Source organism: Panthera tigris, chromosome D4 (genome assembly GCF_018350195.1).
Source record: "Panthera tigris isolate Pti1 chromosome D4, P.tigris_Pti1_mat1.1, whole genome shotgun sequence".
Taxonomy (NCBI): Eukaryota; Metazoa; Chordata; class Mammalia; order Carnivora; family Felidae; genus Panthera; species Panthera tigris.
The window spans coordinates 57,119,629-57,146,983 of NC_056672.1; the positions used below are offsets into that span (position 1 = coordinate 57,119,629).

General features: G+C 49.1%; 1 protein-coding gene across 11 annotated transcripts in view; it reads left to right on the forward strand.

Moving 5' to 3' along the window:
* The first annotated feature begins 88 nt into the window (after window positions 1–88).
* Window positions 89–27,355, forward strand: part of TMEM8B (transmembrane protein 8B) — a 69,058-nt gene continuing 41,791 nt past the window's right edge. For 3 of the 11 annotated variants that reach the window (XR_006210439.1, XR_006210440.1, XR_006210441.1), the window contains exons 1-12: window positions 761–1,298; window positions 5,607–5,796; window positions 6,174–6,381; window positions 12,430–12,563; window positions 12,879–13,147; window positions 13,760–14,085; window positions 17,150–17,243; window positions 17,428–17,551; window positions 17,644–17,786; window positions 18,056–18,234; window positions 25,797–25,943; window positions 26,077–26,193. Coding sequence is in view for 8 of the 11 variants with exons in the window: in XM_042963943.1 (XP_042819877.1) it covers window positions 761–1,298; window positions 5,607–5,796; window positions 6,174–6,381; window positions 12,430–12,563; window positions 12,879–13,147; window positions 13,760–14,085; window positions 17,150–17,243; window positions 17,428–17,551; window positions 17,644–17,786; window positions 18,056–18,234; window positions 25,797–25,943; window positions 26,077–26,193; window positions 26,448–26,825 (2,847 nt within the window). In the remaining 3 variants the exon portion in view is untranslated. The other 8 variants (XM_007076485.3, XM_042963943.1, XM_042963945.1 and 5 more) reach the window with 8 other exon arrangements.

The window sequence follows — 27,355 nt, forward strand, 5'->3', positions numbered from 1 at the left end:
GGGGACTTGGGGAGGGACGAAGGGTTCCGGGGCCGTTGAGGGAGGAGCTTGACTGAAACCTCTGGAACCCGGGCCAGGAGAGGAGGGATCCGTCACCAGAGCAATCGGAACGCCCGGTAGTCTCCGTGGCAACAACAGTCCGGTCTCCAGAGGAGGCTGCATTGGACCAAAGGGGACGAGTTTAGGGGGCTCACTTCTCTTAAAGGGGTTTGTTGGATCTCTGTGAGAGTGTTTGGGTAGTCTGCGGACATCTGTGGGGACGTCCGTAGGTGTCTGGGTTTGTGAGGGTCTCTGTAAGGTTCCTATGAGATGTGTGTGGCTCCATCAGCGGGGACTGTGAGGATCTGAGGTGGGCTTCGGGGCTCCCAGGATGGGGTGAGAAAGGCAGGGTTCAGGCAGCTGGGGCTGGGGCGGGAGTCTGTCCTCGGAGGCCCGCAGACTCAAGTTGGAGACCAATAGAATAGGGCATGGGGTGGGCTTTACTGATAAGGACCAATCGAATTGAGGAGGGGCGGAGTGTCGTACTACGTCAGGCTGAGGCCGCCGCCGCGGGGCCTGGTTATCGCCGGTCCAGCGCAGCCCGGAGTCGCCCAGGCCTGAACTCCTACCCAGGTCCCGGGCCTGGCCTCAGCCGGCCCGACCCCAGCCCCGGGCCCACAAGGACACCGAAAGCCACCCCCCGGGGGTGGGGAGCGGAGCCGTGGGTCAGCTCTGCGCGCGCCCCGCGCTGGCCGGTCCGGCCCCGCCCCCGCCCCGGGCCATGGCCCAGCCCTTGTCCCGGCCCCTCGTCCTATCCCCATCCAGCCCTTGGCCCCCAGCCCCGCCCTCGCCCCGCTTCCCAAATCGGTCCCAGCCCCGGCCTGAGTCCCAGCGAATGCCCAGATCCAGGTCCCGACCCAGGCCCCCGCTCCAGTCCCAGTCCCTGTGCCTTTCCTGGCCCCTAACCCCGCCTATGCCCGTGTTCCACCTTCTGTCACAAATCCCAGCCCATCCCCTGTCCCGACCCCATTCCCAGTGTTTGCTTAAGCCCCAGGCCCAAACCCTACCCTTGCTCCAGTCCCCATCACAGCCCCTCCTTCCATCCCTTTCCCTGCCCTTGTTCAAACCCCAGTGCCTAGCGCAGCCCAATCCATTATCTCAGCCTTTGCCCTCGTCTCTGTGTTTACCCAAGTCTCTCCCACTACCCACCCCTCTCTCTCATACCGTGCCCCTCTCCCAGCCTCGACTCAGGTCTGGGCTCCAGCTGCCGCCCGCCTTATTGCTGCTGTTGCTGTTCTCTGTCTTTGGCCCAGGGGCTGGTGAGTGCAGAAGCAGGAAGCACCGAGGCATTGATGGGGTTCTGGCAGGGAGGGATGGACTGGAGGGATTCAGGAGAGGTGGGACCTGGGCAGCTAGATCACTGGGGAAGAGGTGGGGAGAAATAGGGAGGAGAGAGGTCTTACACAACTGAGAGGAATTGGGAGGCTCAGAAGAGAGCAAATTGTGGGCTTGAGGCTCAGCAGGTGCCTAATAGTCCCCAGGACAGAGACTCCAAGGTTTTCTTTGCTGGTGTCCACTCTGACCCCACATTGACTCTTGCTTTTCCGAGGAAGAAAACTTGGAAACTTCTCCTGCAAGGGAAGTTTGATGGGGGAGACATGATCCTCCTACACCAGAGAGCCTTTAGTCCAGTGTGGGAAGATGTGGCCTAAACTTTGAGATATTGGGCATGCATTAAAACAGGGTTAAGAAAACAGTTTTGAGAACAACGTGCAGCAAACAGATGGACATGGGTTAGTCACCATCATAACGGGATTTGTTTTTGGTAATGAGCCTTGTTCCAGATAAACTTGACTTGCTTAGGAATAATTCCTGACACTTTTAGAGTAGTTTTGAAATACAGATGGGGCCATTTTACAGATGGGGAAACTGAGGCTCAGTTGGGGGGCAGTTTTCCCAAGGTCATACAAGCTTGTAAATGGTGGCACTGGGGCTAGAAAAAAGTTTCCTAATTCCTGTCCCATACTAGTGGTTTTTTTCACCGCAACATATGCCTAATAGGAAAATTGACCCAGTTGGGAGAAGACTCAAAGCACAACCTGTCCTCTCCCCTGTCTTCCCAAAAGGAGGCTTAATCCACAAATTCTTCCTCATTTGCTGGTTGTCAGCCTACAGCCACCATTCAGGGAGGAAGTGATTCAGAGAGAGAGAGGTCCAACTTCTTAATGGGTAGAATGTGATAGGAGGAGGGGGTCGTGGCTGTAGGAGATATGCCATAAAGTTGGCCCTATCATAAGGAGATGACTGTGGTCTTCATGGCCTCAACTCCTGCCACCTCTGGTGGGTGGCACTGTAGATAGGATGGAGATGTGCCTAAGGGAGTCTTTGGCAATAACACCCGAGCAGCTGAGGGTCGGAGCTGGGTTTCGGTGAGCCCTGGGGGCCTAGTTCAGTGTACAAGCTTGAGGAGATCAATACATGCCAACGGTTGTGCCCCTGCAGAGATGTTCAAACTCTATGTGTATGTGCACTGGCATCTGGGCACTTAAGCATCTGTGTGTGTACCTTAGGGGTCCCTGGGAATGCTGGTCATGTCCGTATATGTACATGCTTGTCTGTTGGTATGTTCTGTGGGGTGCATGTGAGCCCGTGTGTCCTCTGAGCGCCTATGTTATTACGTGAGGGGAAGAATACATGTTCCTCTTCAGGAGGAACATGCTTCTTGTATAGATGGATTACTGAAGTGTCACCTTCCAAATGGATTTCTTATTTGGAGGCAGTGTTTGGCAGTGTTTGGTCAGCCCTAGCCTGACTCTTTGGAGGAAGGAGCTCTAGAGGGGCTCAATGTTGATTACTGCTGCTGGCAGATTAGACACTCAGAGGAGGTAGCAGCCACACCAGTTTTTCAGTTCGGGCCAGGGAGAATCCATACTGTTGAGCCCAATTCATAGCTTCCATCCCTGCCACCATGACTTCTTTGTTCATGAGCCACAGAACTGTATAAAGCTAAAAGGTGTGGGTTAAAACACGATTGTCCAGAAGTGGGTTCAGGTGCTTTGGGGAGACTTGTAATGAAGTTGGAAAAGAGCACTGAATAGGCCCTACTTCGGGCAGAGTTGCCCTTAATGCTGTTAATAATCACTGCCTTGGTGGCCTGCCTGCAGGGGTGCTCTGTGACTAGTGGTGGTGATAGGTTTCACCAGAGGAGAGGCTGGCAGTGTCACAGGACCATCGTAGCACATCATAGCACATAGCATAGTCTTGATAAATGCTTATTATTGGCTTCAATCTCATTTCAGGAATGGAAGGTACCTTCTGGGTCTCCTGGTCCTACCCCAATCCTTGGATCTTTTCCTCCGCTGACTGTAGTTGCATAGCCCAGGTGTGCCTGCCCATTCCAGGAAGTGGCCTTTTGTTCTACCTAGTGCTATCACTAGCAGGGCCCGCCTCTGCCTGTATGCATGTGTGTCTGTATGTCTGTCTGTGTATGTGCATGTATGTTTCAGATGGTGGTAGAGAGTCACTCTAGCTTCATGTGGAGGTAGTGGAGCATCCAGGACAGCTTCATCTGAGCTTGACCAGGGCTTTACTCATGTTTCCTCTGGGCCACAGCTCTGTTGTGAAATGCCAAACCAGAGCTTGTGGTGATTGGGGCTGTGGATGCTCTCTCAAGCGTCTCCCCTCAGACCTTCTGGGTTCCTCCCACCATGTCAGGTTGCTGGACTTTTCCCACTCGCCCATTCCATGATCTCTATAGCCCCTGGCCACTTTTGGGGTGGCTTAACTAGTTCCCCGGTTCTCCTGGCCATGCCATGTTTCTTTGAATCACAAGGATTTTTGTATTTGTTTATCCACTGTTTCCCAAAACTCATTAGCTACTTTTCACCACCAGTTCTCTGAGAGTCCGCATTGGGGGCCTGGCCAACATTTCTTCCTAGCAGTAGCAATGGCCCATCCGTGACCCATCTCTGGTACCCGCTTTGGAGGAAGAGAGGCCCTCCCTCAACCCCAGCAGAGGGCGCTCCAGAGCTCTGCTTGCTTGTAACAATAGTATCCAAGCTTTTTAGCTCTTGGCTTTCTGCCTCCCTGTTAATCAGTGCTCAGCTTGCAAGGTGGCAGGTCTTCCTCGCTGACAGTTGAGACCAATCATGTGGTCTGAACTGGACTGACTAGTCCTTTGGTGTAACTGGCCTTTGAAGATGAGGATAGGCCAGTCTAGGGCCAGTGGCCTCTACATATTTAGGGCAGCTCTGGGTAGGGTGACCTTGAAGTTCACCGGTGTCCTCCTTACCTGTGCTCCCTCCTTCTGCAGACTGTCTTTCCCAGGTAGCTCTTTCTCTGTTGTATCATATACCTCATTTTTGGAGTTCTAGCTCCCATTTCTGGAAGGGAGATTGTCAGACGGGGTAAGCCTTGCGGGTATTTCCTATTTGGCTGAAAACTCTCGTCCAGGGTCTCCCCTCCAGCCCCTGCTCTGTCCTGAAGCTGCTTGAGTTCCGAGCCTTCTCATCTGTCTTGGGGGCATCCTTCTGTGCTTTTCTGGGGCTGGTCTTAAATCTCTAGAGCAGTCAGATTCTCCAGAATTTTGCCTGCCATTTGGGACACCCTTCTATGCAGCTGAGCTACAGGTTATTTTCACAATTCTAGCAGTCATAGTGCCTGTGTGTTTGCCTGGCTAGCTGCTGCCACTAGACTTTTTTGCTCACCTTGGCTGTGCTCTGAACAACCATGATCAGGTATCTTGTAGCTTGGCACTTCAGTTAGAGATGACCAGTACCCCCCAGCCCCAAGTGTGAATATTTCCAAGTGGTTTGAGATTCCACTGAGTCATGAACTGACTGCCTCACTGGGTCTTCCTCTGGGGAAACGCCCTCTGGTTGTTCATTCTGAATCCTAGAGGGCCTGATGACTCCCTTCTCTCCTGGGAGTTCTCATGGTGTCTGCCAGCTCCTGTTCTTGCCTCTGCCACCCAAGCTGGTCCTTTGCATCCTCACCACATTTCCACCCTACCCTCCCTCCTGCCCTGAGCCAGTATACAGACAGCTTTTGTGAGGCTTCTGAGGGTTTTCACTGCTCTTGGGACCACAGGGGAACAGAAAGGGGAAGAAAATAAACAAGGAAAGTTAGACAGTTCCTTGCTGACTTTGAAGCTCCACAGGTGGAGTTTAGCCTGCTCAGTGGCCCAAGAGCCCATGCCAACACACACACACACACACACACACACACACACACACACACGCGTGCGCGCGCACACACACACACACACACACACAAGTGTGCCATTCACACATGTGTGTTATTAGGCTTGCTAAGAGGAGAACAATGGCTCCTAAGTGAGGGGTCATATAAAGGGTCCTGGTTTGGGATGTAGATGGATGTAGGTTTGAAATCTCAGTTTGGTCTAGGCTTGAGCCTCAGTTTCCTTATCTGTAAAAACAGGTCATTTTCCCCAAGGCATTGTAAGGATTAAAGCAGATGATGGCTAGGGTAGCATGAGACCCAGCTCCTGGCTCAGAAGAGAATATTTGTTGAGTTTGTGCTATCGGTGAGGAAGATTGGTGTGCCTGTTGCTTAGCAGAAATGCCCTGAGTCCTACGCTGCTCCTTTTTCTCTTGCATGCTCCCCAGGAGGCCTCTTCCTGACTGACTACTCCACCTGCTCACCCCGCAAGCTGAGTCCCTTCCGCTCCTTTGCCAGCACCGAGCTCTTCCACTTCCACGTTCCCGAGGACACGTTCCTGGCTGTTTGGAACCTCATCATCTTCAAGGAGCAGGGGGGAACTTTTGGGGACCACTGTCCAGACCAAAGTGTGACTGTGTGAGTGTCCGAGTGTTAACATCCTGACCCCACCTCCAACCCCAGACCACTCTCCAAACTAAAGTGTGACTTTATGAGTATCTAAACTGACCTCCTGACCCTGATCCCTGACCCTTGTCCGGATTGAAGTATGACTGAGTGAGGGACAAGACCTTTGTCTCCTGACTACTTCCTGAGTACTGTTTGACTGTGTGAGAGTCTGAGCTGACCTTTTACTCTTTATGTCCTGACTCCTGACCTGGAACCACTTTGTTGTATGTATCAGTGTAGGGAATTCACTTGTGTTATTGGCGATGAGTTGACAGTTCTTCTTTTCCCCATTTCCTGTCTCCCACCCCATTGCCTATTGTCTTCCTCTCCTCATTCTGGTCCCCCAGGTATTTCCGGTCCGGGGCACCCCCTGTCATCAATCCCCTGCACACACACTTCCCGGGGGACACAGCTGTGCCTGGGGTTTTCTCACTGACCCTCAGCTGGACACTGCCCAACCGCACCTCAGGCATCTTTAACGTCAGCAGCCCCTTACCTGGGGACTGGTTCTTGGCTGCCCACCTTCCCCAGGCCCACGGCCACATCTCTGTCAAGGTGGGTTAACGCTGCCCAGGAAAGGAGGGGCCAAAGATGCTTCTCCATGTCTGCTGAATTCCCCCCACAGGCTACTTGACATGCTAATCTTGTGCCAGGGTGGGTAACAGCATAAGGGTGGCTAGGGTGGGGCATAGCTAGAGGGCAGAAGTTTACCTGGTGGGCCAGAGGTCTTGATCTGTAGGAGGCAATTTGGGAGCCTTAGGAGGATATAGTGGGTCCCAGGTTAGCTGAAGGGAGAGTCCAGAGTCCGGAATCAGTCAGATTCCTGGCACTGTGGAGTAGTGTCCCTATTAGAAGGTGCAAGGGTTATTCAAGGTGATCACAGAAGCTGCTGCAGAAGCCCAGGACTGGTCTGGTTCTACATCTTGATTGGTGGTAGCTATGCAGACTCTCATAGGCTTCAGCTCAGTCTTTGGTCCATCTAGGAGAATGCATTCCTCTTCTCTCATAATTTCAGCCCCCTATACCCTCTGGAAGACCATAGGAGAACACTTGGGGTCACGGAAGCCCTTTCCTGTTAAAAGGATGCTTTGGGAAGCTGGTGCCCATCCTGGCTGTTGTTTCCCTTTTCTCTAAATATCAGCACTGATTTCATAGAACGGAGATTTTTAAAGTCTAAAATGTAGGTTCAAAGGTCAGGACGCTTCTTCCTTCTGGTTTGGAGGGGAAAGAAATGCCACAAAGATTTCCTGCCACCTCCAGGTGCTGGGCAGGCCAGGTTTCCTCCTAGTAATAGGATCGATAGGTTTCTTATTCTTATCCATTGGCAGGAAGGGAGGGTATGATGAGCTGGCCATTGGCAGAGTGGGATGGTTATGTGTGTGGGGCCAGTGGTAAGGGTGAAGGACTGAGCACGAACGGAGCAAGAATTTAAAGAACAGGGTGCTGAAGAACATGAAATGTAGTGGGACTTGGCCATTGAGAATTGAAAGGGGCAGAAATTTCCAATTAGGTGAAGCTTTGACTCAGATATATCTCTCCAGGCTGAGTTCCTTGAGGGTTGTGGCTCTGTGATTGTATCAGGCTTGCCTTTCCTCCTTCTGCTATAGCTTGGTGTTCAGAGAAGGTCTTGTGAGGCTTTTGAATGAGTTGAGAATTGTACAGGGACAAGTGCACCGGCACTGCTGTTATCAGAGATGGGAACTAGGTCTGAGGTAGCTTCCTGAGGCCTCAGTGATAGGTCTGTTTTTCCTGAGAGTGATGTGCTAGAGAATTTCCTGTCAAGGCCTGGGAGTCCTCTGGATGACAGCATGTTAGTAACTCACCTGGAAATGCCTCTGGGTTCTGGGTGGATCTTGACTCTCTTCAGAACCAAGGGTTATTCTATTCTGAGGAATGTCTTAGGTCTTTGGCCAAATCCCAAAGAGCCCATTCCTGATCATAACTTTGATCCTTGACTCTCTTTGTGAGAACTGACAGGGAGAATTCTTCTGAAGCCCTGTTCTAGTTATCCAAAAACCTTTCTGGATGGGCAGGAGGAACCTGGGGCCTAGGCCTGGACTGGGATTATAGGAGCTAACACCTGGTTAGGAGAGGTCAGAACTAGCCTTGACATAGCCATTTGCATCTAGATATAGGAAGTAGAGTCTGGGGATTTGGAACTGCAGGCTGGAGGGTTAGCCAGCAGAACTTCTGGGATGTGGCAACATTAGAGACAAGAGGGCACGGTTATACCTTACCCAATGAATGGCAGCAGACCTGGATACCATGAGAGATGTAGGTCTTTAGACAAGGACTCTTCTAGAGGCTTCGGGGTGGGGATGGGCAAGGATCATCCTTTTGGTTCCCCTAAGAATTAGATTATCTTTTGGAATCTTACATGGGCCTTTAAGGATTCTTAAGTTCTCTGGGTAATTCCGTAAATTCAATCCTGTGGATGAATTGTCCAGAGCATTCCTCCAGGGCTCCATCTTCTTGACTTGCTTTCTCCTTATACCATTGTCCTGACTTCCTGTGAGGCTTCGCCTCGGGTGAGGTCTGAAGAGTCCCAACCATAAGAAGGCAGCACTGTTTCTAGGGCCCTCCTCAGCTTTGGACCTATAGTCCTTGAGCACCTGCTTTGTCTCTGACCTTGGATTGGGTGTGAGGGACACAGATAAATAAGATGTATATTCGTGAGATACAGGAGATGTTTTAAGAGGACAAAGGAGAGATGGCTAACTCGGCTTGGTAGTATGGTGGAGGCGGTTTTAGGAAATAGGAAGTGAGGCCGGATGTCGAGAAAGTAAGGAAAGGCATTCCAGGTGGTGGGGGTAGCATGGGCTAAAGCACAGAAGGGAGAACTGAAGTGGTTCAGTGTGGAGTGGTTGTTGGAGTGGCTGAGAGAGCTGGAGGGGTGAGCAGAGCAGATGGTGAAGGACCTAGAAGCTTGAACTTTATCCTGAGAGTGATTGGGATCCTTAAGAGCTGGTAAAAGGGAAGTGAGTTATCTGGCCCTGGCCATTCTCCTGAGCTCTGTGGAGAGCTTCTGCGAGCTCCTGTGTCCATGCCATTCACTGCTGTATTCCTAGCACCCAGCACAGAGCCTGGCACGTAGTGAGGGCATGGCATATTTTTATTGTTCTTCTGCCATCTTCTCAAATTCATAGTGTCCAAAACTGATCTCACTTCTTTCCTTTTCCCCCTTTTCCTATCAACCTCTTCTGTCTTGACTCATGCCCTCCATCACCTTGTTTTCCCTGTCTCGGAGCATGTGCTCGTTCTGTGGTGCCCAGCCTGCACTGAGGGACCGGCCTTTGGATTGTAGATAACATCTGGCACCCACATGGCTCATTAGGGGAAAGTTTTCCAAATGTCTGGAGCAGAGTTCTCCTCAAATGCTTCCTCTTTCCAGCTCCAAGATTTGAAAGTAAATGAAAGCAGGTAAAATAATGAAAACAAGGATAGGAAAACAAAGAAACAGACTAGAGAAGAAAGGATTCGGCTGAATCCACCAACTAAGACCAAGCGAAGCTCTGTGTCTCAACTTGAAGAGATTAAAATCTACTAACAGTGCTCATTCTGCTCTTCCTCCTCCTTCTAAATTATTATATTTGTGTTTCAAATAGGTAATATATGCACCTGGTACAACATTCGAAAGGTACAAAAGGCATACAGTGAAAAGTAAGTCTTCCTTTCATCTCCTTCCGGTCCCCACTTCCCCTCTCCAGAGTTAAGTAGTAACTAGCTGTTAACTAGTTCCTTATATTACTCTTTCCTAACTGAAACACTTTTTCCTTTTGGCCATTGTGACTTTACAGAACTGTCCTTATTTTCCTCCTGTCCACCTCTTCCTCCTTCTCTGTGTCCTTTCTTGGTGTCTCCTCTGCCTGGTGCATATTGTGGGGCCCCAGTGCTAGGTCCTGAGACAGTTCCTTTTTTATTTCTCCATTCTCTTGTTAGGTGTCCCCAGAAGAATAGTTTTAAATACCACCTATAGGTTATGCCTTCCAAGTGTATTCCATGAGTCCTCATTTCTTTGAACTTCAGACTTTGTATTTAACTGCTTACTTGGTATCTCTGATTGGATGTCCAAGAAATGTCTCAAACTTAGCATGTACAAATCAAAACAAAGCCAAAAGTAAAAATCTCTTTGATTCCCATTTTACTTCTTCTAGGCTAAGCCTCTTCTCTCTCTTTTCTTCTCCATAAATTGGCACTGCTATTCACCATTTGTTCAAGCTCCAAATTTTGGTGTCATACTTGATTCTTCTTTTCCCTTTAACTCTCTATAGCTAGTCCATAAAGAAAAAGTCTTGTTGACTCTACTTCTAAAGCATGCTCTGGAGGCATCCACTTCTCTCTTTCCACTCTGAGCATACCTTCCCTGAGCTTTGTCCTGGACCACTGCAGTAACCTCCCAGGCCTCTCCCTGCTTCCACTCTTGCCCCCTGCAGTCTGTCCAGCACTCTTCCATGTTGATTGGTGCTGACCGAATGTGGGCCAGGGATTGTGCTGGGTACTGGGATATCCCTACAGAGAAGGGCAAGTGTCTTTGGGCATCTTAGTCTGTAAGCCCTATCCAGAGTCTAGCTACCCTGCTCAGGCATTCCTTAGGAAACTCAGCCCAGCCATACTAGGACATCTAGAGTTCAGTTGAAGGCTTTTCTTCCCAGCTTCTTTCAGACTGGTTCACACTCTACTTCTCACTTTGGCCCTCCTGGTTTCTCAAGTGTCCTTGCTTTGGCCCTGTTCCTTACATGACTGCTGATGTTGGCTCAGTTTGGACTCTCTCACCTGGCTCATGCCTTGGCAGCTCCTGAAGACCTGGCTTCTGGTGCCCTTTCTCTTGCCCTATCATAGGGCGAAGGCTGCTGTACCTCTGCACCTTCCCTGCTCTCCACCGATTGAGTGCTTCCTTCCACAATAAAGGAGGAGTGTTAGATGTGCCTATTATACGGTTTAAGGAAGGAATGCATTTTAACCATTGAGGTCATGTCCACTAATCCTTCAGTTAAGCCAACAGCAAGAAAGATGTGGAGGAAAGTATCTCTTCCCCTGCATTGTCCATCTTGCAAGGAAATGAGCCACCTCCCAAGTGTGAGCCTCCACCCTTGGGGCTTGCTTACTGCAAAGTTATTGTGGTGGTAATTCCTGCCCTAGGAAGTGGGGTTGATGAGATGCCTTGTGTTAGTATTTCTGGGCCTTAGGGTTTGACACCAAAGATGAGGGATCTGCTTTGGATATCAGAGATGGAGGTCTCTGAGCAACTAGGTAGGTTGAAGAGCTCTATGAAAGGATCCTCTTTTTTAGCACCTAGTATTTGCCAGGTGGTGTGCTAGGCATTGAGGATGCAGTGCTGCAAAAGGCACAGAAGAATTCCACGCGAAGTAGTGAGATCTTCTGGCCTGGCATCCGTCAAGGCCTTCTTCCAGCCTTGTGGAGTTTTGCTGGAAGTCAGTGCCTTGGCTGGCTTATTCCATGGTATGGAACTCGGTGGGATGTCAGAGCCTGCAACATTTGTCTGAATGAGGTTTAGAGGTTTGTGTTGGTCAGAATAACCACATAAATAAACAGTAGCCTCCAGTTTAGTGGGCCCACATAAGGCCATTTGTCCAGAATAACAGAGAAGCCTAATCAGGAACCCCATCCTCTGAATTGCTAGGATTGGTGGGCTTAGGTAGCTGCAGATGTTGCAGAAGAGGAACCAGAACAAAGGGACTGTGCCCACTGAAGAGTGAGGAGGCTGTGTGTGCTAGGTGGTGTGAACTGAGTCGACAAGGGTCAGGGATTTCACCCAGAAGAGCAGCTTAGATGTGACTGTTGTCCAGCAACGGAAGAAACCCAGCCTGATTCAGAAGAAGCAGATGAATCTGTGGGTCTCCTGAGGCAGAGCAGTGGGAGGGGAGACAGAAAACAGGCTTTGGCTTCATAAACATCAGAGCTGCCCCCAGCTGTGTTGATTGATTGATTGGTTCATATATTCAGCAGACATTCATCTGTGAGGTACGCACTTTATATTACGTTCCATATCTGGGGGAGCAAAAATAAAATAAGACAAGGTTCCTGTTTTCAAGTTGTTTACAGTCTGGAGGTTGCCTAGGAGGTAGAGTGGCCCTTCCCTGGAGGTGTTAAAGCAGAGGCTGGACAAGCTCTTGGGAGGGCAGGTGGGGGATAAAAGAAATTAAAGATTCAGATTAGTAGGCTCCGGTGGGTTTGGACTGGAGGCCTCAAGGAGCTTTCTAACCCCAAAAGAGAGCCGGTGTTCTAAGTTTTTGAGGGCTTGGAGGGGAAATGGGGTAGTTTGAAATTGCATCAAGGGATGGTCCAGGACTGCTCAGGAGGAGGAGTTAGAGTGGAGGAGGAGCAGGCCTGATTGTCGGGAAGGACTGGGTTTGAGTCCCCAAACAGCCAAGGCTGAGGATCACAGCAGATCCTAGAGACCTAGGAAAGACAGAGGTGCAGACAAGGCAGGAGGGACCTAGGGCCTAGAGAGACCTCAATCCTAGCCCTGGGGGCAAGAGGCCGGAGGAGCTTTGTCCCCGACCCCTCAGCAGATTCTGTTTGCCTTGCTTTAGTATCACCCTTGCTGTCTCTACCCTCCCACCACCCCTGCTTTTGTCTCAGGGTCTCCAGGATGAGTGTCAGTACCTCCTTCAGCCGCAGCTGATTGTCCGGCGTTTGCTGGATGTTGCTGTGCTGGTGCCTGGCCGTCCCTCAGAGCAAACCCTCTCCCCGCACAATCGCTCAGCCCTGTACAAGTAAGTCAGATACTCCCCCAAACCTGATCCTTTCCCTCTTCCTTTCCCTCTTCCTTCCCTGGCCTCAAACAGGCAATAGCGTTCTTTTGGCTTCTTTTCACCCTCTGGCCAACCTGGGCTGCTGGGCCACCCAAAGCCCTGAGGGTGGGTTGGACCCCTGCCTCCCTCTCTCTCAGCATGGACAGGAGGACCTGAAAAGGCCTCCTGTTATCCCCTGTCCCTTTCTGCTAACTTCTTCCTAGCGTTTTCTTCATTCTGGTGTCCTTCTCACCCTCTCACCTGTCCTTTCTTACCCCCAACCTCCCCTCTGTCCAGGGTCTTTGTGCCCAGCTTTACTTACAGGGTTTCAGCACAGCTGGTATGTGTGGGGAGCCGCGGGGCATTGTTCTGCCCCCTGACACTGCGCCTACGTCCCAAGGCCCCACCCCTGCACAACTCAAGCTCTGTATCCTGTGGAGGTGCCTCGATGTGCCAGCTGGAGCTGGCACTCCCCCCCTGGGGGCACTGGGTCTACGTGCGTGTGGAGATACCATCCCGGGGTCCTGGCAGGACCATCCGCTTCCAGCTGTGTGTGCGGTTGCAAGGTCAGAAGCCCCACATCTGCCTCTGCCACTGCCACTCAGCCTGTGCTGATGTCTGTGGCTGGGAAGAGGCAGCGTGGTGGCTGTGTTCGTTGACCCTCTGCCATGTCCCTGTAGTCTGCTCAACTCCACCCAGGCTCCTTTACACTCTCAAAAGCCCTACCAACTTGGAGCTTCGATTTGTTGGAAGGCCTTCAGGTCATTATTTTGCACCGGATTTGGGGCTAACTAAGGGACCTCAATACTCTCCTTGGCTTAGTCACTTTTTCAGTTTCCTAGGGTAGGCAGGGGCATCAAAAACCACCACCCTTGCCAAAGACCATGCCAAACACTGAGAGGGCCCATCATCTGTTTCAACAGTGTCTTCACTGCCCTTAGGGAGGGACAGATGACTTGGACTCCCTCCACATGACATTACATTAGCTGTGACCACTAGGAACCCCCTGGGCCCGATCCTGTGACCCTGCATGCCCCATATTCCCGAGGGGCATTTGATTCTAGTTCTTGTCTCTCCCTACCCTTTGCTAATTCCTGTCTGGCTCAGATCTGGTTTGTGGTGGGGCTGCAGGGCTTGTGAGGGCAGCAGGCCCCAGCACTGATTTCCTCTGCCCACAGAGTGCCCGCAGCCCAGCCTGTCCCGTGTCCTGGTCCCTGGAGCTGCCATGAACATGCCCCAGTCACTGGGCAACCAACCACTGCCCCCAGAGCCACCATCCCTGGGGGCCTCTCCTGAGGGGCCTGGGGCCACATCTCCACCAGAGCACTGCTGGCCAGTGCGCCCAACGCTGCGTAATGAACTGGATACCTTCTCTGTCCACTTCTACATCTTCTTTGGCCCCAGCGTGGCCCTCCCCCCTGAGCGCCCGGCAGTGTTTGCCCTGAGGCTGCTGCCAGTACTGGACAGTGGGGGCGTCCTCAGCCTGGAGCTCCAGCTTAATGTGGTACTCTTGGTGGAAAGCAGCGGGGGTGGTGGGGGGAGGGGGGAGGTTGTCCTGGAGGGGAACTTCAAGGAGAAGGTGTCAGGGGTGTGGGGACTCTTAACTCCTTCTGGAAGCACATCTGGGTTCCTTTTGACCAACTTTATGATTAGCGACCATGTCTCAGCCCAATTCTGGTCAAAAAACATTCCCCTGAGTATTGACTTTACTACGGATGGGCTAGGTCAGCCAGGGCAACTCAGAGTGGGCTAAACTTATCCCAGTTTTATAGGCTAACCTTCCGCTTCCTAAGGGTCTCTATGGCAGGTGTTCACTTTTCTTGCAAATCTCCTGTGATGGGGAGTTCATTACCTCTTAAGGCCATGCAGTCCATATTTAGCTCTGATTGCTAAAGGCAGTCTTCACATTCCATGAAAATCTGCCTCCGTGGATTTCTACCCACCAATCTTTGTTTTGCCCCTGAAGCTATAGCCAGTAAATCTATCCTTGTCCTTTTTATTTTTTTTAAATTAATAGACTTGGTTTTTCAGAGAAGTTTTAAGCTTATAGAAAAATTGAGCAGAAAGTAGAGAGTTCCTATATCCCCCCTCTTTTCCTGCACAGTTTCCTCTATTATTTACACCTTGTATCGGTGTGGTACAGTTGTTATATGCTATCTTATTTTAACAGTCCTTCATATGCCCCTCAATCTCCCCTAAGCTGAACAATCTCAGCATCTTAGACATCTCCCATCCTCTGCTGTCTCCTCTGGTCATGGTGTCTCTGAGATCAGTGATCCAAGGGGGTCTGACCAGGGTGGCAGGTGGTGTTTGTGCAGCCTGAGATCCAGTTCCCTCTTTCAGCTTCCACATCACACTGGGGAATCACCTGGGGCCGCGGTGAACTAACATCTTGAGGTCTTTTCCTTTTTCCTTTTTATTTTCTTCAAAACAGTTGTAGACACTTACTTTTTTATTATAAAAATAATAGGATCACATGTAAAAGTTTTGGAAAGTCGAAGACATAAAATTGTGTGTCCTCTCAGTCATTTTTCATATTAACTTCTGTGTCTATCTACTTGCAACCAAGGGGCATACGCATTTTCATGCTCTGAGCCTGCCTGGCTCGTGTGAACTGCTGCCCATTCCTGTCTCATATTTTTGCAGTGAACTTTGTAACTTGAATGGAAGAATTCATGTCCATCTTTGGGCCATTGCCTAATACTAGTTTGGGCCTTGGGTCTTCCCTGCTTTATGTAATTCACACACTCGAAGAGCCAGGCTTCATTATTTTCAGCATTAAATAAGACTGGGCTGAGGGCAGAGTCCTGTATCAGGACCTTAGTGACTGTCTTAGACTGGCATTGATCCAATAATTTATGTACTGTTTCCCCAGCCAGGCTTTTAACTCTATTATTCCCCTGCTCCGGGGGCAGGCACCATTTTCCTATCAGCCAACCTGAGACCTGATCTGTGGCTAGATGTGGTCTTTTATGGCACATGGCTCAGAACTTTTTGTCCTTCTGCTGGTCAGGACAGAGCAGATTCTTCAACCTGAAGACATTCCTTATTTTCATACTTAAATTTGGACTCTTACTGCCTTTGGGCAGTGACAGTGAGGTCTTGATTTGACCTTGAAACTGTAGCACCCATTTCAGAGACCAGCACCACGCATACTTGTTCTTCCTCAGTGTCTTGAGAGTAGAAGGCCAGTGCCCCCACCCCCCATGGCTCCTCCCTGGCCCTTTCTGCATTCATCCGCTTATATTACACCCATCTATATGCCATGACATTTGTTACCCACTGCAAACAGTCCATTATATTTATTCTGAAAGATGTTGGCTCATCTTCTATGCTTTTTCCCTCCAAGTATTTTGATTTTTTTCCCCTTGGAATCAAGAACTGAACATTTGGATCACAGAACTGCATACCTAGAGGACATTTTTCCTTTGGCTTCCCACTAGAATGATTTCTATGGAATACTCTGGCATATTACCCTGGCTTGCATTGAAGGAAGTTATAAGCAAGTTGTATGAAATTCACCCTTGTGGTTGAGGACAGGATGCATGACAGAACACAGTGCTTCTTTGATTAGAATTTTCCTGAGAACCACCCCTTTGGATGCTGTACTTTTGAGACTCTGATTAAATTTTATCTTATGGACTCATAAGATAAAATCTGGTAACTCATTATGTTTCCTTTTTTGCTTTGGTTGCTTGGAAGTCAGCATCAAATATATGGCTCACAGCTAGAGACAGACTTTATTTTCTTATCTTGATCTTTAAATTTCCCTCATGCATTTACTTCATCCTATTATATGCATTTAATAAGCTACCTCAAATCCTTCTTGAATGAGGTGAGCTTATGGCATCCTGTTACTTTTATTGTTGTAGACGCTCCTTACGTTTAGTCCTGTGGATATCTGGTTTCTTTAAATCCCAGACAGGTTGCTACATTAACCCCTCAGGCATTCTGTTACTGATATTTAGTACCTAGGATCACTTCACCTGAGGAAGAATACATTTCTTTACACGCCTCCTGCCTTCAGACCCAGGTGAAGATAAGAAGGTGACTGAAAACCTTACAGTTACCTTTGTTCACAACTAGTTTCTACATCCAGCAACAGTCCCCCTCCTATTCCCTCCAGCAAGCTAGACAGGACTGAAACAGGATGTTCTCCCTTGCCTAGACAGAGTTTAAACAATTCTGCTCAAAGACAACATTCAGAATTGGGCCTTTCCTTCTCATTAGTTTTTGAAAGATCTCTGCTGTGGAAGATCTGGTGTTCTCCAGTTTTTCTGTTCTAAGAATGGAGACGAGAGAGGGAGAAGGAGAGAAAAAGACGGGGAGAAGGAGAAAGGCAGGCTTTGATGTAGGAATGGAGACGAGAGAGGGAGAAGGAGAGAAAAAGACGGGGAGAAGGAGAAAGGCAGGCTTTGATGTAGAGAGCACCTACAGGAATGGATGTCCCGCGAGCTCTTGGAGGGGTTTCTGGAGAAGGGTTAACAGGTGTAGGAGTCTGGGGGCTGTGGGGTGGTGGTAGGGCTTGGAGGGTGTGACTGCCCCTTCTTCATACCTGCCCTCCTCAGAGCTCCCTGCGCCAGGAAAACGTGACAGTGTTCGGATGCCTGACTCACGAGGTGCCCTTGAGCCTGGGGGATGCAGCAGTGACCTGTTCTAAAGGTGGGGGTGAGGAACGGGAGAAGCAGAGGAGGCTTTAAGTCTGGGGCTGGGGCAGTAGGGGATGGTATGGAGAAAGGATGGGCTAGGGAAGTAGGGTCAGGTGGGTGAAGGTTCTTTAGGTCTTGACCCCATACTGACTCCTCCTCCCTCTCACTGATATATGCCCTCTTCTCCCTTCTCTAAGAGTCCCTGGCTGGCTTCCTCCTCTCCGTCAGTGCCACTTCCAGAGTGGCCAGGCTGCGAATCCCCTTCCCACAGACCGGGACCTGGTTCCTGACCCTCCGCTCTCTGTGCGGCGTGGGGCCTCGGTGAGCGGAGCGGGGCGGGGCGGCGCAGGGCGGGGTTGGGACAGGGAAGTAGTGGCCGGGGCCGCAGGTGACCACGGCCCTCATGTGCGCAGGTACGTGCGGTGCCGGAACGCTACGGCTGAGGTGCGGCTGCGCACTTTCCTGTCCCCTTGCGTGGACGACTGCGGGCCCTATGGCCAGTGCAAGCTGCTGCGCACGCACAACTACCTGTACGCGGCCTGCGAGTGCAAGGCCGGTGAGCGGGCTGGGCTGGCGAGGGAGCCGCGCCGGTGGGCTCCTGGGTGGGGGGTGTGGGGGGATGGTCTGGACTGCGGGGCGGCAGCTGGAACTGAGAATGGGTTTGGAGAGAACTGGAGGGCTGAGCTAGGGTGAGACCACCCACTACTGGCTGTGACGTTGCGCCTGGCAAGAGGCCGCCAGCAGAAGTGTCTGCCCAACCCGAACCCAACCGTGGCTGCCTTGGGCCCTCTTCCACCTTCCATCTTGTGCTCTCCCCCCTCGCAGGGTGGAGGGGCTGGGGCTGCACTGACAGTGCAGATGCGCTCACTTATGGATTCCAGCTGCTGTCCACACTTCTGCTCTGCCTGAGCAACCTCATGTTTTTGCCACCCGTGGTCCTGGCCATTCGGAGCCGATATGTGCTGGAGGCTGCTGTCTACACCTTCACCATGTTCTTCTCCACGGTATGCGGTGCATCTGTGTCTTCACCAAGTCCTTATTTCATGGTGATGGGTGAGGGTCTGCATTTCCACCGTGTTTTCCACGGATGTGGGGATGTCTACACCTTCATCATATGAGGATGTCTCCTTTTCAACGGTGTCTTCTACAGCAGTGTCATGGCATGCGAAGACTATAGTGATTTTTGTAAGGCACATTGGGATAAATTAACAAGGCCGTTTGTAACTTAAGATAAGCAACAGCCACTAGAAACAGTGTGTGTTCTCCAGCTGTGTCACACCCCAGGGGCCAAGGAGACCTTTACTTAAACACCCTGGCTGTTTTATGGTATGGAACGGTGTCTACAGCTTCACCTTTCCACTCTGAACGGTGGCAAGGGATTTGCACTTTCTCCCATGTCTCTGTACGGAGTCTCCACTTCTCATAATGTGAGGGCTAGCTACACTGTGTTCATGTTCCTCATTGTCCTGGGGACTTCTGCATCTTCAACATGTTCTTATGGTATGAGAAGGTGTATCCCCATTTAGTCACCATGGCCTCCCTGATCTCTCATGAGAGCTTTTGGAAGACAGAGAGGATGTCTCTACCTGGGTGGTTTATAGAGCATTCTGGCTCTTGGGATCCTAAGAAATCTTATGGACTCAGCTACGTCCTGAGCCATCATGGGAAGTGGTGGTGTGACATAAAATTCCAGCTCAAAGGAGCATATTTTGATGAAGATTAGTATAGTTTTAAATCCTTATCCTCCCAGTACAGAATGTCCACAATCCCCTCTCTGTGTCTTCCCACTCCTCCACAAACAGAAAAGTTCATATTAGAGCAAGCATCACAGTGAAAGGAAAAGGTAGAGGAGTGAGCCTGCAACTGTGATGTAACCCCCATGTAGATTTTCCCCCTGAGATGCTTCATCTAGGGATCTTTTCAGCTCATCTCTGGACTCTTGGCATCTGGTGACATATAGTGCCTGCTTATGAGCACTGCAGAAATCTTAGATAGATTCAGACTTTCCTCTTGTCTTGGCAACAAGGATCACAAAAATCAATATGTGTTTCCATTTTGTTCAGCATTAATAGATCACACATATGTCCAAATCACAAAAGTCCTACTTATCACTCAGGAGAAAGTAGGGGGTGAATTGAGGGGCATGCTGTAGGGTCCTCTAGGATGTTCATGCACAAATGAGGAAGAGGAGGCTATAACCATGCCCTGTAGAGAGACCTTGGCCTCTTCAGCTGGGTGAGAAGGGCACACTCCAATTTTGCTTGGCTGCCCCCCACCCCTTTTAGACCTGCTCTGACAGTGCCTCATTCTATTTTTATAGTAGAGAGTGTTTCTCTTTACTGCCAGATTCCCTTTATACTGTTGCTACCGAATCCTCTAGCAACAACTGTTCCACCAGCCCACTCCTGGATGCATGCAGATCTAATGGAATCCACAGTTAGTAAGAGTACCTGAGTGTGTTAGGAGCCTGGAGCATGTGGGGAGACTGTGTCCATTCTCTGCACTTTGCACGAACATCTGGGCATTGGCTCTAGAATGTTTAGTATACCAGATGACTCCTCATATTCTGGATACAGTGGCAAATTGTCCTTGACAGAAAAGGCCTTTTCCCCAGTTGGAACACCAGGGGAGCCTACAGTGACTGACGTCACATACAGAGTTTCCACTTTCTTAAATGGGATAATAAGCAGAATGCCTGGCTGGCTCAGTCAGTAGACCAGGTGACTCTTGATCTCAGGGTTGTGAGTTCAAGCCCCATGTCAGGTGTGGAGCCTACTTACAAAAGAGAAACACACAGGATAATAAGCAAAAGATCAAGGAAAAGATCCTGGCCTCTGAGGTGTTGCCTGAAGTCTTGCTCTAACCCCTGTTCTTTTACCACACAGGCCAACATGTAGAGCTTCTAGTCATCCAGTTTTCCTGGGCAAGTTCCCATCTCTCTTCCTTTCCCATTCTTTACTTAGTCTAGACTTACTTCGTTCCTCCACAGTCTGCATTTAAGGACCCATTGATCATATTGCAGGTAACAGTCCCAGGGCAGTAGATGACAGTCTTCCCTGTCTTCAAATTGAGGACAGTCTACACCTGGGAGTAGCGCATCGAGTCCTATCCAGGGCATGGGAGTAGACAGTAGGTTTGTTCTTTAGGAGTTCAAAGTGTAAATATGTAAAATATTTAAAATGCAAAATACATTACATAATATGTAAAATACATTAAAAGAAAAACAGGTCACAAATCCAGCACTTGATTTTGTATGTAGCAAGACCAGTTCAGATAACGGTAATAATAAAATAACATTTAGTGTGTCAGGCACTGCTAACCGAGTTCTCACAATAGCACTAGAGTAATAGATAAGTACTTTTTAAAAAAAGTTTATTTATTTTGAGAGAGAGAGAGAGTGCACATGTGCACAAGCAGGGGAGAGACAGAGAGAGGGGGAGAGAGAATCCCAAGCAGGCTTCAGGCTATCAGTGTAGAGCCTGACTCAGGCTCAATCCCACGAACTGTGAAATGATGACCTGAGCTGAAATCAAGAGTCTGATGCTTAACTGACTGAACCACCCAGGAACCCAAGTAGGTGCCCTTATCATCCATTTTTGCAGATAAGGGCAGTTTACCTACTTTGTCTGAGGTGTAACATGAGTGGTAGAACCATAGATCCCTCACATGTAATCACTAAGCTATATTGTTCTCCAAGTACCAAGGCAGCGAGGCAATTGATACATTTCTAAACTGACTTCAGTTTTTCAGAAATCTGAAGTATGTAGAGAACCTTATGACCTCAGTTTAATAGTTCTCAAATTCTTTTTTCTCAAGGGGCACCTGGGTGGCTCAGTTGGTTAAGTGTCCGACTCTTGATTTTGGCACAAGACATGATCTCATGGTCATGAGATTGAGCTCTGCATTGGGCTCCACACTGATGGAGCCTGCTTGGGATTCTCTCTCTCCCTCTCTCTCTGCCCCTCTCCCATTTCACACACATACACACAAACACACATTCTCTCTCTCTCTCTCTCTCTCAAAATAAATAAATAAACATTAAAAAAATTAAAATAGTTCTGAAATTCTTAAAAGGTAGGAACCAATGAAAAGGTCAGAAAATATAACCAAATACAAGAAGTCATCAAGGGAAATCTATCAATAATTGCAGTTGTGCAACTCTAACGCATGCTGTCCAAAGCCGTGAGCCCTTCACAGTGCTAGTCGGATCCTTACAATCCGCTCCCCAAAGACCCAGACAGAGCTGATGTCTGGGGCTTTCCTTGTTGACTGCTGACATCCTGGCTACAAGCCTGCCTTCTCATATCTCTTCTGTTCCTCATACCTCACAAGTAATTCTTAGTGGCCCTTGGCAAAATCCCATGATTTTTTCCAAGAGGAAATGGAAGCAGAACATAAAAGAGTAGCAGTAACTTCCATTATATCCTGAGTGCAAATATTCCAATCTTTGCACGGATTGAATATATCTGCATTTTCAGTTTTACATTCTGTAGTGCCTGGATACTCCATTTTGAAGCGTTAGATGAACTCTACAGTTAGGTTATAAAAATGTAAAATTCCATAGAAAAAAAATTTACATTAATTTTCAAAAATTACCTCATAAGTAAAGAACTGTCCAAAGCCGAGGAAGTATCAAATTAAATTAGAATTATATTAACAAAAGCCAATTTGTAGTCTAAATTTTTTTTTCTTAAATATTCCCTTATCTTCCTGTGTTATTTCTATCACTTCTTTTTATTGCTGCTAACATAAGGAATACCAATGTAAAAAATAGCCCATAATTTTCAGCAGATCAATGATATTACAAGTTTGTTTGTGTCTTTATTTCTGCATGGAGGAAAGTTTATTACAGTAGGGATGTGCTTTCATGAACATATATGGCATAAAGTATAAGATGACTAGAGCTTACTGAGCACATACTGGGCACCAAACATACATGAGAGTACTCCAGACTTTTAGAGTAGAGTCTCCCAGGTGACACCATAACTAAGCCTTCAGGAGGCCATTCTGGTGTTTTGTTCAGCCGGTTGCTTCCAGGAGATGGGCAATATGTTTACACCAGTGAAGTCTGTGGTGGTGAGTGATTTGCTTTCCTTTGTTGACTACAAATTGTGTCTCCTGGTTAAAGATGGTAATAAATGGGGTACCACGGCAAGGGATAATGGATTCTGTTACACGAATAATAGAGCAGGTGGAAGCAAATATGTATATCCCAGAATATATAATGACAAGATGCTGTCTTCTCCAGGTTGAGGAGTTTCAATGAAGTAAGCTGACACAGGTTGTTGGCTGGTTTCCCTAGCAAATTGTGCCCCATGAAGGAGTCAGTGATGGGCTTTACTGATGGTGTTTTTAGACATTCAGCAGTAACTGTAGCCAGATCAGGATTGGTGTTCTCCTCACGCTGCAATTTTAATTTAACTCTACCCCCATGGGTTTCCTACAACCTTAAACAATCTCTCTGACCTTTTAGTATGCTTGGAGAATCATCAGCCATAGAATACTAGTGAAATGATTGCTCTCCAAACCTCTCTACTCCAGAGACAAGCCCTCCATTATCCCCTACTCTTTTTTTTCAGTGCAGAGAAATTCCTAGGAGAAACTCAGCCTTCAATTAATTATTCCTTTAGATGTGTCTTCACTATTAGGTGATTCGGCTTTACTTTTCTTCTGCTGATGTGTATCTTCTCTTATCTCAGATTGAAGGATTTATTACAAGTCCCTATTCCAGAAAGGGCATTCCAGAAATGCCCAGTTTGGGCATTTCCTCCTAAATACTTGAAAGTCAGGCAGATAGGAGCAAGTGCTCGGTGAGGGCTGAAATGTAGAATTAATGTTTTAAAATGAAATCCAAATCAGAAAACAGTATTGGGTAATTTAGTAGTTGTAGAACTTATATCTGGTCTTAGAGGTAGAGAATAATCAATATCCAATAGCTAAAATAGCAAAAGACCAAAATATTGATTTGATTAGGAACCAGAATTAACTCTCAATTAATTAGGACATACAAGAGAAAGAAAAAATTGATAAAATAAATCTTTTAGGTGTGTTCAAACACTAATATTAATGCAGATGCGGACTCCCATGAAAAGTCTCTCAGAGTTTCCCAGTAAGAACTCACTTTCTCAGTTTAATAATATGTAAGAGGGAGCCATGTTCCCAAACTTAAAAGCCTGGGATACTCAAAACGTGATCATTCCAAAGCAATCTCTTTCTGAAGGGACAGCATTTTTACCTCCAAAGTGAAGGGAAAGACAGAAGACAGATACATAAGCTTAGGACTTTAAAATTTGGAGGAATCAAACCCAAGGTTTCCCAATGCCAATTAATACACCTAAGTTTTCTTTTTCATTTTTTTTTTCTTTTTCTAAACTCCTAGCTCCTCCCTATGCTTACATTATTCACATTTCTTCCTTTGTCACAGGTGCAAATTTTACAATTTGAATAACTGGATGAAATCTTCAACAAGCTAAAAAGAAACTTAGCAATTTCTTTCTCATCCTTTGTTTCTAGAGACTGAACTTTCGAGTCTGTTTTCCCGCTCTATTGTCGGCAGCTCTGCACCTGGATGGGATTCTTCTAGTTTTCACAACAGACCTGCTTCTGTTTTCCATCTGCTTTTTTCTACAGGGGATACTGTTTGATTAAGGCTGGGGTGTCATGGTTTGTCATTTGAGGTCAGGATAGAATGTTTTTTCCTGAACTCTTCTTCCTGACCTCACTTCCACCTTCTCATTCTCAACTCTAATGCAGTCAAGCAGGAGACCAGGTTCTCCCACTTCCATTCTTCCCAGAAGCGACAGAGACCCATTGCTGCCAGAACGGAATGACTTGTGATATTACTCAGCTACCTCTTATCTCACCTGTGGACTGGATATCCCTGCCCTCCACCCACAGCCAAGGTTATGCCTGTGGAAGGCTGGGCTACCTCTCTCACTGAGGTCTGTAAGGCCACCTCTCTTGGGACTCAGAGAGTCCTTGTGATGTAGGGTTGCCTTTCAATAGAATGATGAAGAAGTTGATCTGGGCTGCAAGTTGTACCTAAAGGGTCCCTTCAGTCAGTGATGAAGCTGCTTCAAAGGCCACCTTTGGGTGGTACAACACAGCTTTCCTGCCCCAGCTTCAGTTCAGCCTGATGTATTTCATTCCAACCCTGGCAATGACACCAGCTTGTTTCTCTGATCAAGAGATGCCCTTGGTAGCCATGGCTCCCTGAGGACCTGGGGTGACATGCAGGGGACAGAGATCAAGCATACTGTTTCACAGAATCTTAAGAAATTTTTTTGATCCCCTAAAATCTGCTAGTATGTCTCAAGGTCAGCTCCAATGAGTAGATTTTCATCGTTTATATAGGTCAAAAACCTTTTTTCTCCCATTATAGCATTTAAATTTTCTTCTTTCATCACCATAAGGATCTAGTCTTCCTGACCCAGAGCAGGGACAGTATCAGGTGATGGGGGAGTGAGCATGCCACCATGATGTTCGTTTTCAGTCTGGAGCTGTTTGTCCTCATAGGTCCTGTTTTGTCTTTGGGTGGGCTCATAGCACATGACACAGAGGGATATATGTTCCCGTCATTTTTGCACCAAAGATAGTCCTAAAACCATACATGTGATTAGTGTTTGATACCAATAAATAAATCACATAAATTCTACATGGAAGTTCAGAGAGAGGTGACAGTAAATGTTCTAAGGCAAAGAGAACTCAGGTTATTCCTGGGTAGCCCTTTTTACAAATAAGGGAACACAGGATGCCAGAGGCATTGTCCAGAGAGGCAGAGGAGTTGGGACCACAGACCAAGGACGGCTGACTGCAGACCTTGGTTCCTTAATGGGGGTGCCCAGTATAGTCTGATCCAGTTCCACCTGTGTCCTCTGCACCCCCTTTGAAGCTCCTGAATACTCTCCTCTTTACCATCTTTCCCACGGTGGAGGATAGGTGGACACTGTCCCTTCCCTACATTCTTTTCCGTGGTGTAAAGTGACATGCTCTTATCCATGGCCTAGGGACTGCCTTTTTCCTTACTGTTTCATCTCTCTGCCCATGACATCGGGTGGGAGGGGATGAAGAGGGCCAGGTAATGTAAGCCTGAAGATGAATGCATCTGAAGATGAGGCTGAGCTATCAGGGGAGACTGGGATATGCAGGGGTGGCTTAGGGTCTGGGTTGGCCACAAGATCAGAGTCCAGCCCCACAGCTTGGGCCAGGGGTGGGGATTATAGGTGGGACCCATGGCGAGCATGAGAAGTAGGGAAGGATTGGCCTCAGTTTGACAGACCTGGATCCCCTGCCTGCCTGGTGCTCACCACAGTACATTCCGGAAGCAGAAAGATTAGGAGGGTGAGGCTGCCAGATACATACAGCTTGTGAAGCAGACCAGGCCTCCCTACCACATTCTTCTCAGAAGCAGGGAGTCAGTCAGGCATTTCCCAGTTCTGCTCAGTCTGTGATCTCTGACCCCTGCTTTTCTGACAGCAGTATACTACCCTCATGGTCTCTTTCTCCAGTTTCACGGACCTGGACTACTGCCCCAGGTTCTCTCAATGCCTGTCATTTCTTCCTCCAGTTTTACCATGCCTGTGACCAGCCAGGCATTGTGGTTTTCTGCATCATGGACTACGATGTGCTGCAGTTCTGTGATTTCCTGGGCTCCTTAATGTCGGTGTGGGTCACTGTCATTGCCATGGCTCGTTTACAGCCTGTGGTCAAGCAGGTCAGTCCAGAGTGGGCCCTGGGGGACAACCGTAGGCAAAGTCTACTTGAAATGCACTCCCAACCTCTCCCTGGGGGCATTGCCAAGTGCCCCTCTCCCACCCGGCCCAGCCCCCGGAGTCCTCTTTCTCCAGGTGCTGTATTTGCTGGGGGCTATGCTGCTGTCTATGGCTCTACAGCTTGATCGGCATGGACTCTGGAACCTGCTCGGACCCAGTCTCTTCGCCCTGGGGATCTTGGCCACAGCCTGGGTAAGGTTGGGAGGGCTAGGGGAGGGGGGAGTCCCAGAAGGACCTGGGTGCAGGGCCCTGAGTGTCTGGTCCTCAATGTAAGATGGGCTTGGACCCGGTCATCATCATGGCGCTGCTCGTGGTGCCCACTCCAGTCTTGGCAGGTGCCTTCAGGTCGCGACCAGGGCTCCAGGGAAGCCTGAGAATGACCAGTTCTGGCTCGGGTTCCAAGGCCTCGTATTCCTGAGTCCCACTTCTCTGCTTCCCCCAGACAGTACGCAGCGTCCGCCGCCGGCATTGCTACCCACCCACGTGGCGCCGCTGGCTTTTCTACCTGTGCCCGGGCAGCCTTATTGCAGGCAGTGCTGTCCTACTCTATGCTTTTGTGGAGACCCGAGACAACTACTTCTACATTCACAGCATTTGGCATATGCTCATCGCTGGCAGTGTGGGCTTCTTGCTGCCCCCACGTGCCAAGACTGACCACCGGGTCCCATCTGGAGCCCGGGCCCGGGGCTGCGGTTACCAGCTGTGCATCAATGAGCAGGAGGAGCTGGGCCTTGTGGGCCCAGGAGGGGCCACTGTCAGCAGCATCTGTGCCAGCTGAGGGGGGGTCTTTGGGCCTGCCCTTGGGGAATATGAACCCTTCCTAGGGGCAGAGAGCCCTTCCTGGGAATGTGGAGCCGTCCCAGGGATAAGAGACAGGTTGTGTTTCTAGAGGCCACGGAGTCTTTCTTGAGGACATGGAGCTCTTCTAGGGGCCTGGCGCACTTCCTGAAGGCTTGGAGTCTTCCTGCATCCATGGAGTCCTTCTTAAGGACTGGAGCCTGTGCAGGGCCACAGAGCCCCTCAGGACCAAGGAGTCACTCCTAGGGGTGTGGAGTCCTTCCCAGGGAATGGAGCCCTCCTAAGGACATGGATTCCTTCCCCGGGAGACAAAGCCCTCTCAGAACATGGCATCATTCCCGAGGAAATGGAGTCCATCTTGGGGAAACTGAGTCTCCAGATCTTCCCAGCAGCTCAGCAACTCTGGCCTCAGGCTTCCTTCCCAAGGCAGCATCTGGGCTGTGCCATGCTGTCTTGTGCTGGGAGGGGCATTGCAGGACAGATGGGGCTGGGGCTGGGGCGGCTGGTATTCTGAGTTGATGCAGGTGGAGTCTGGTGTGTCTCCAATGAAGTATTT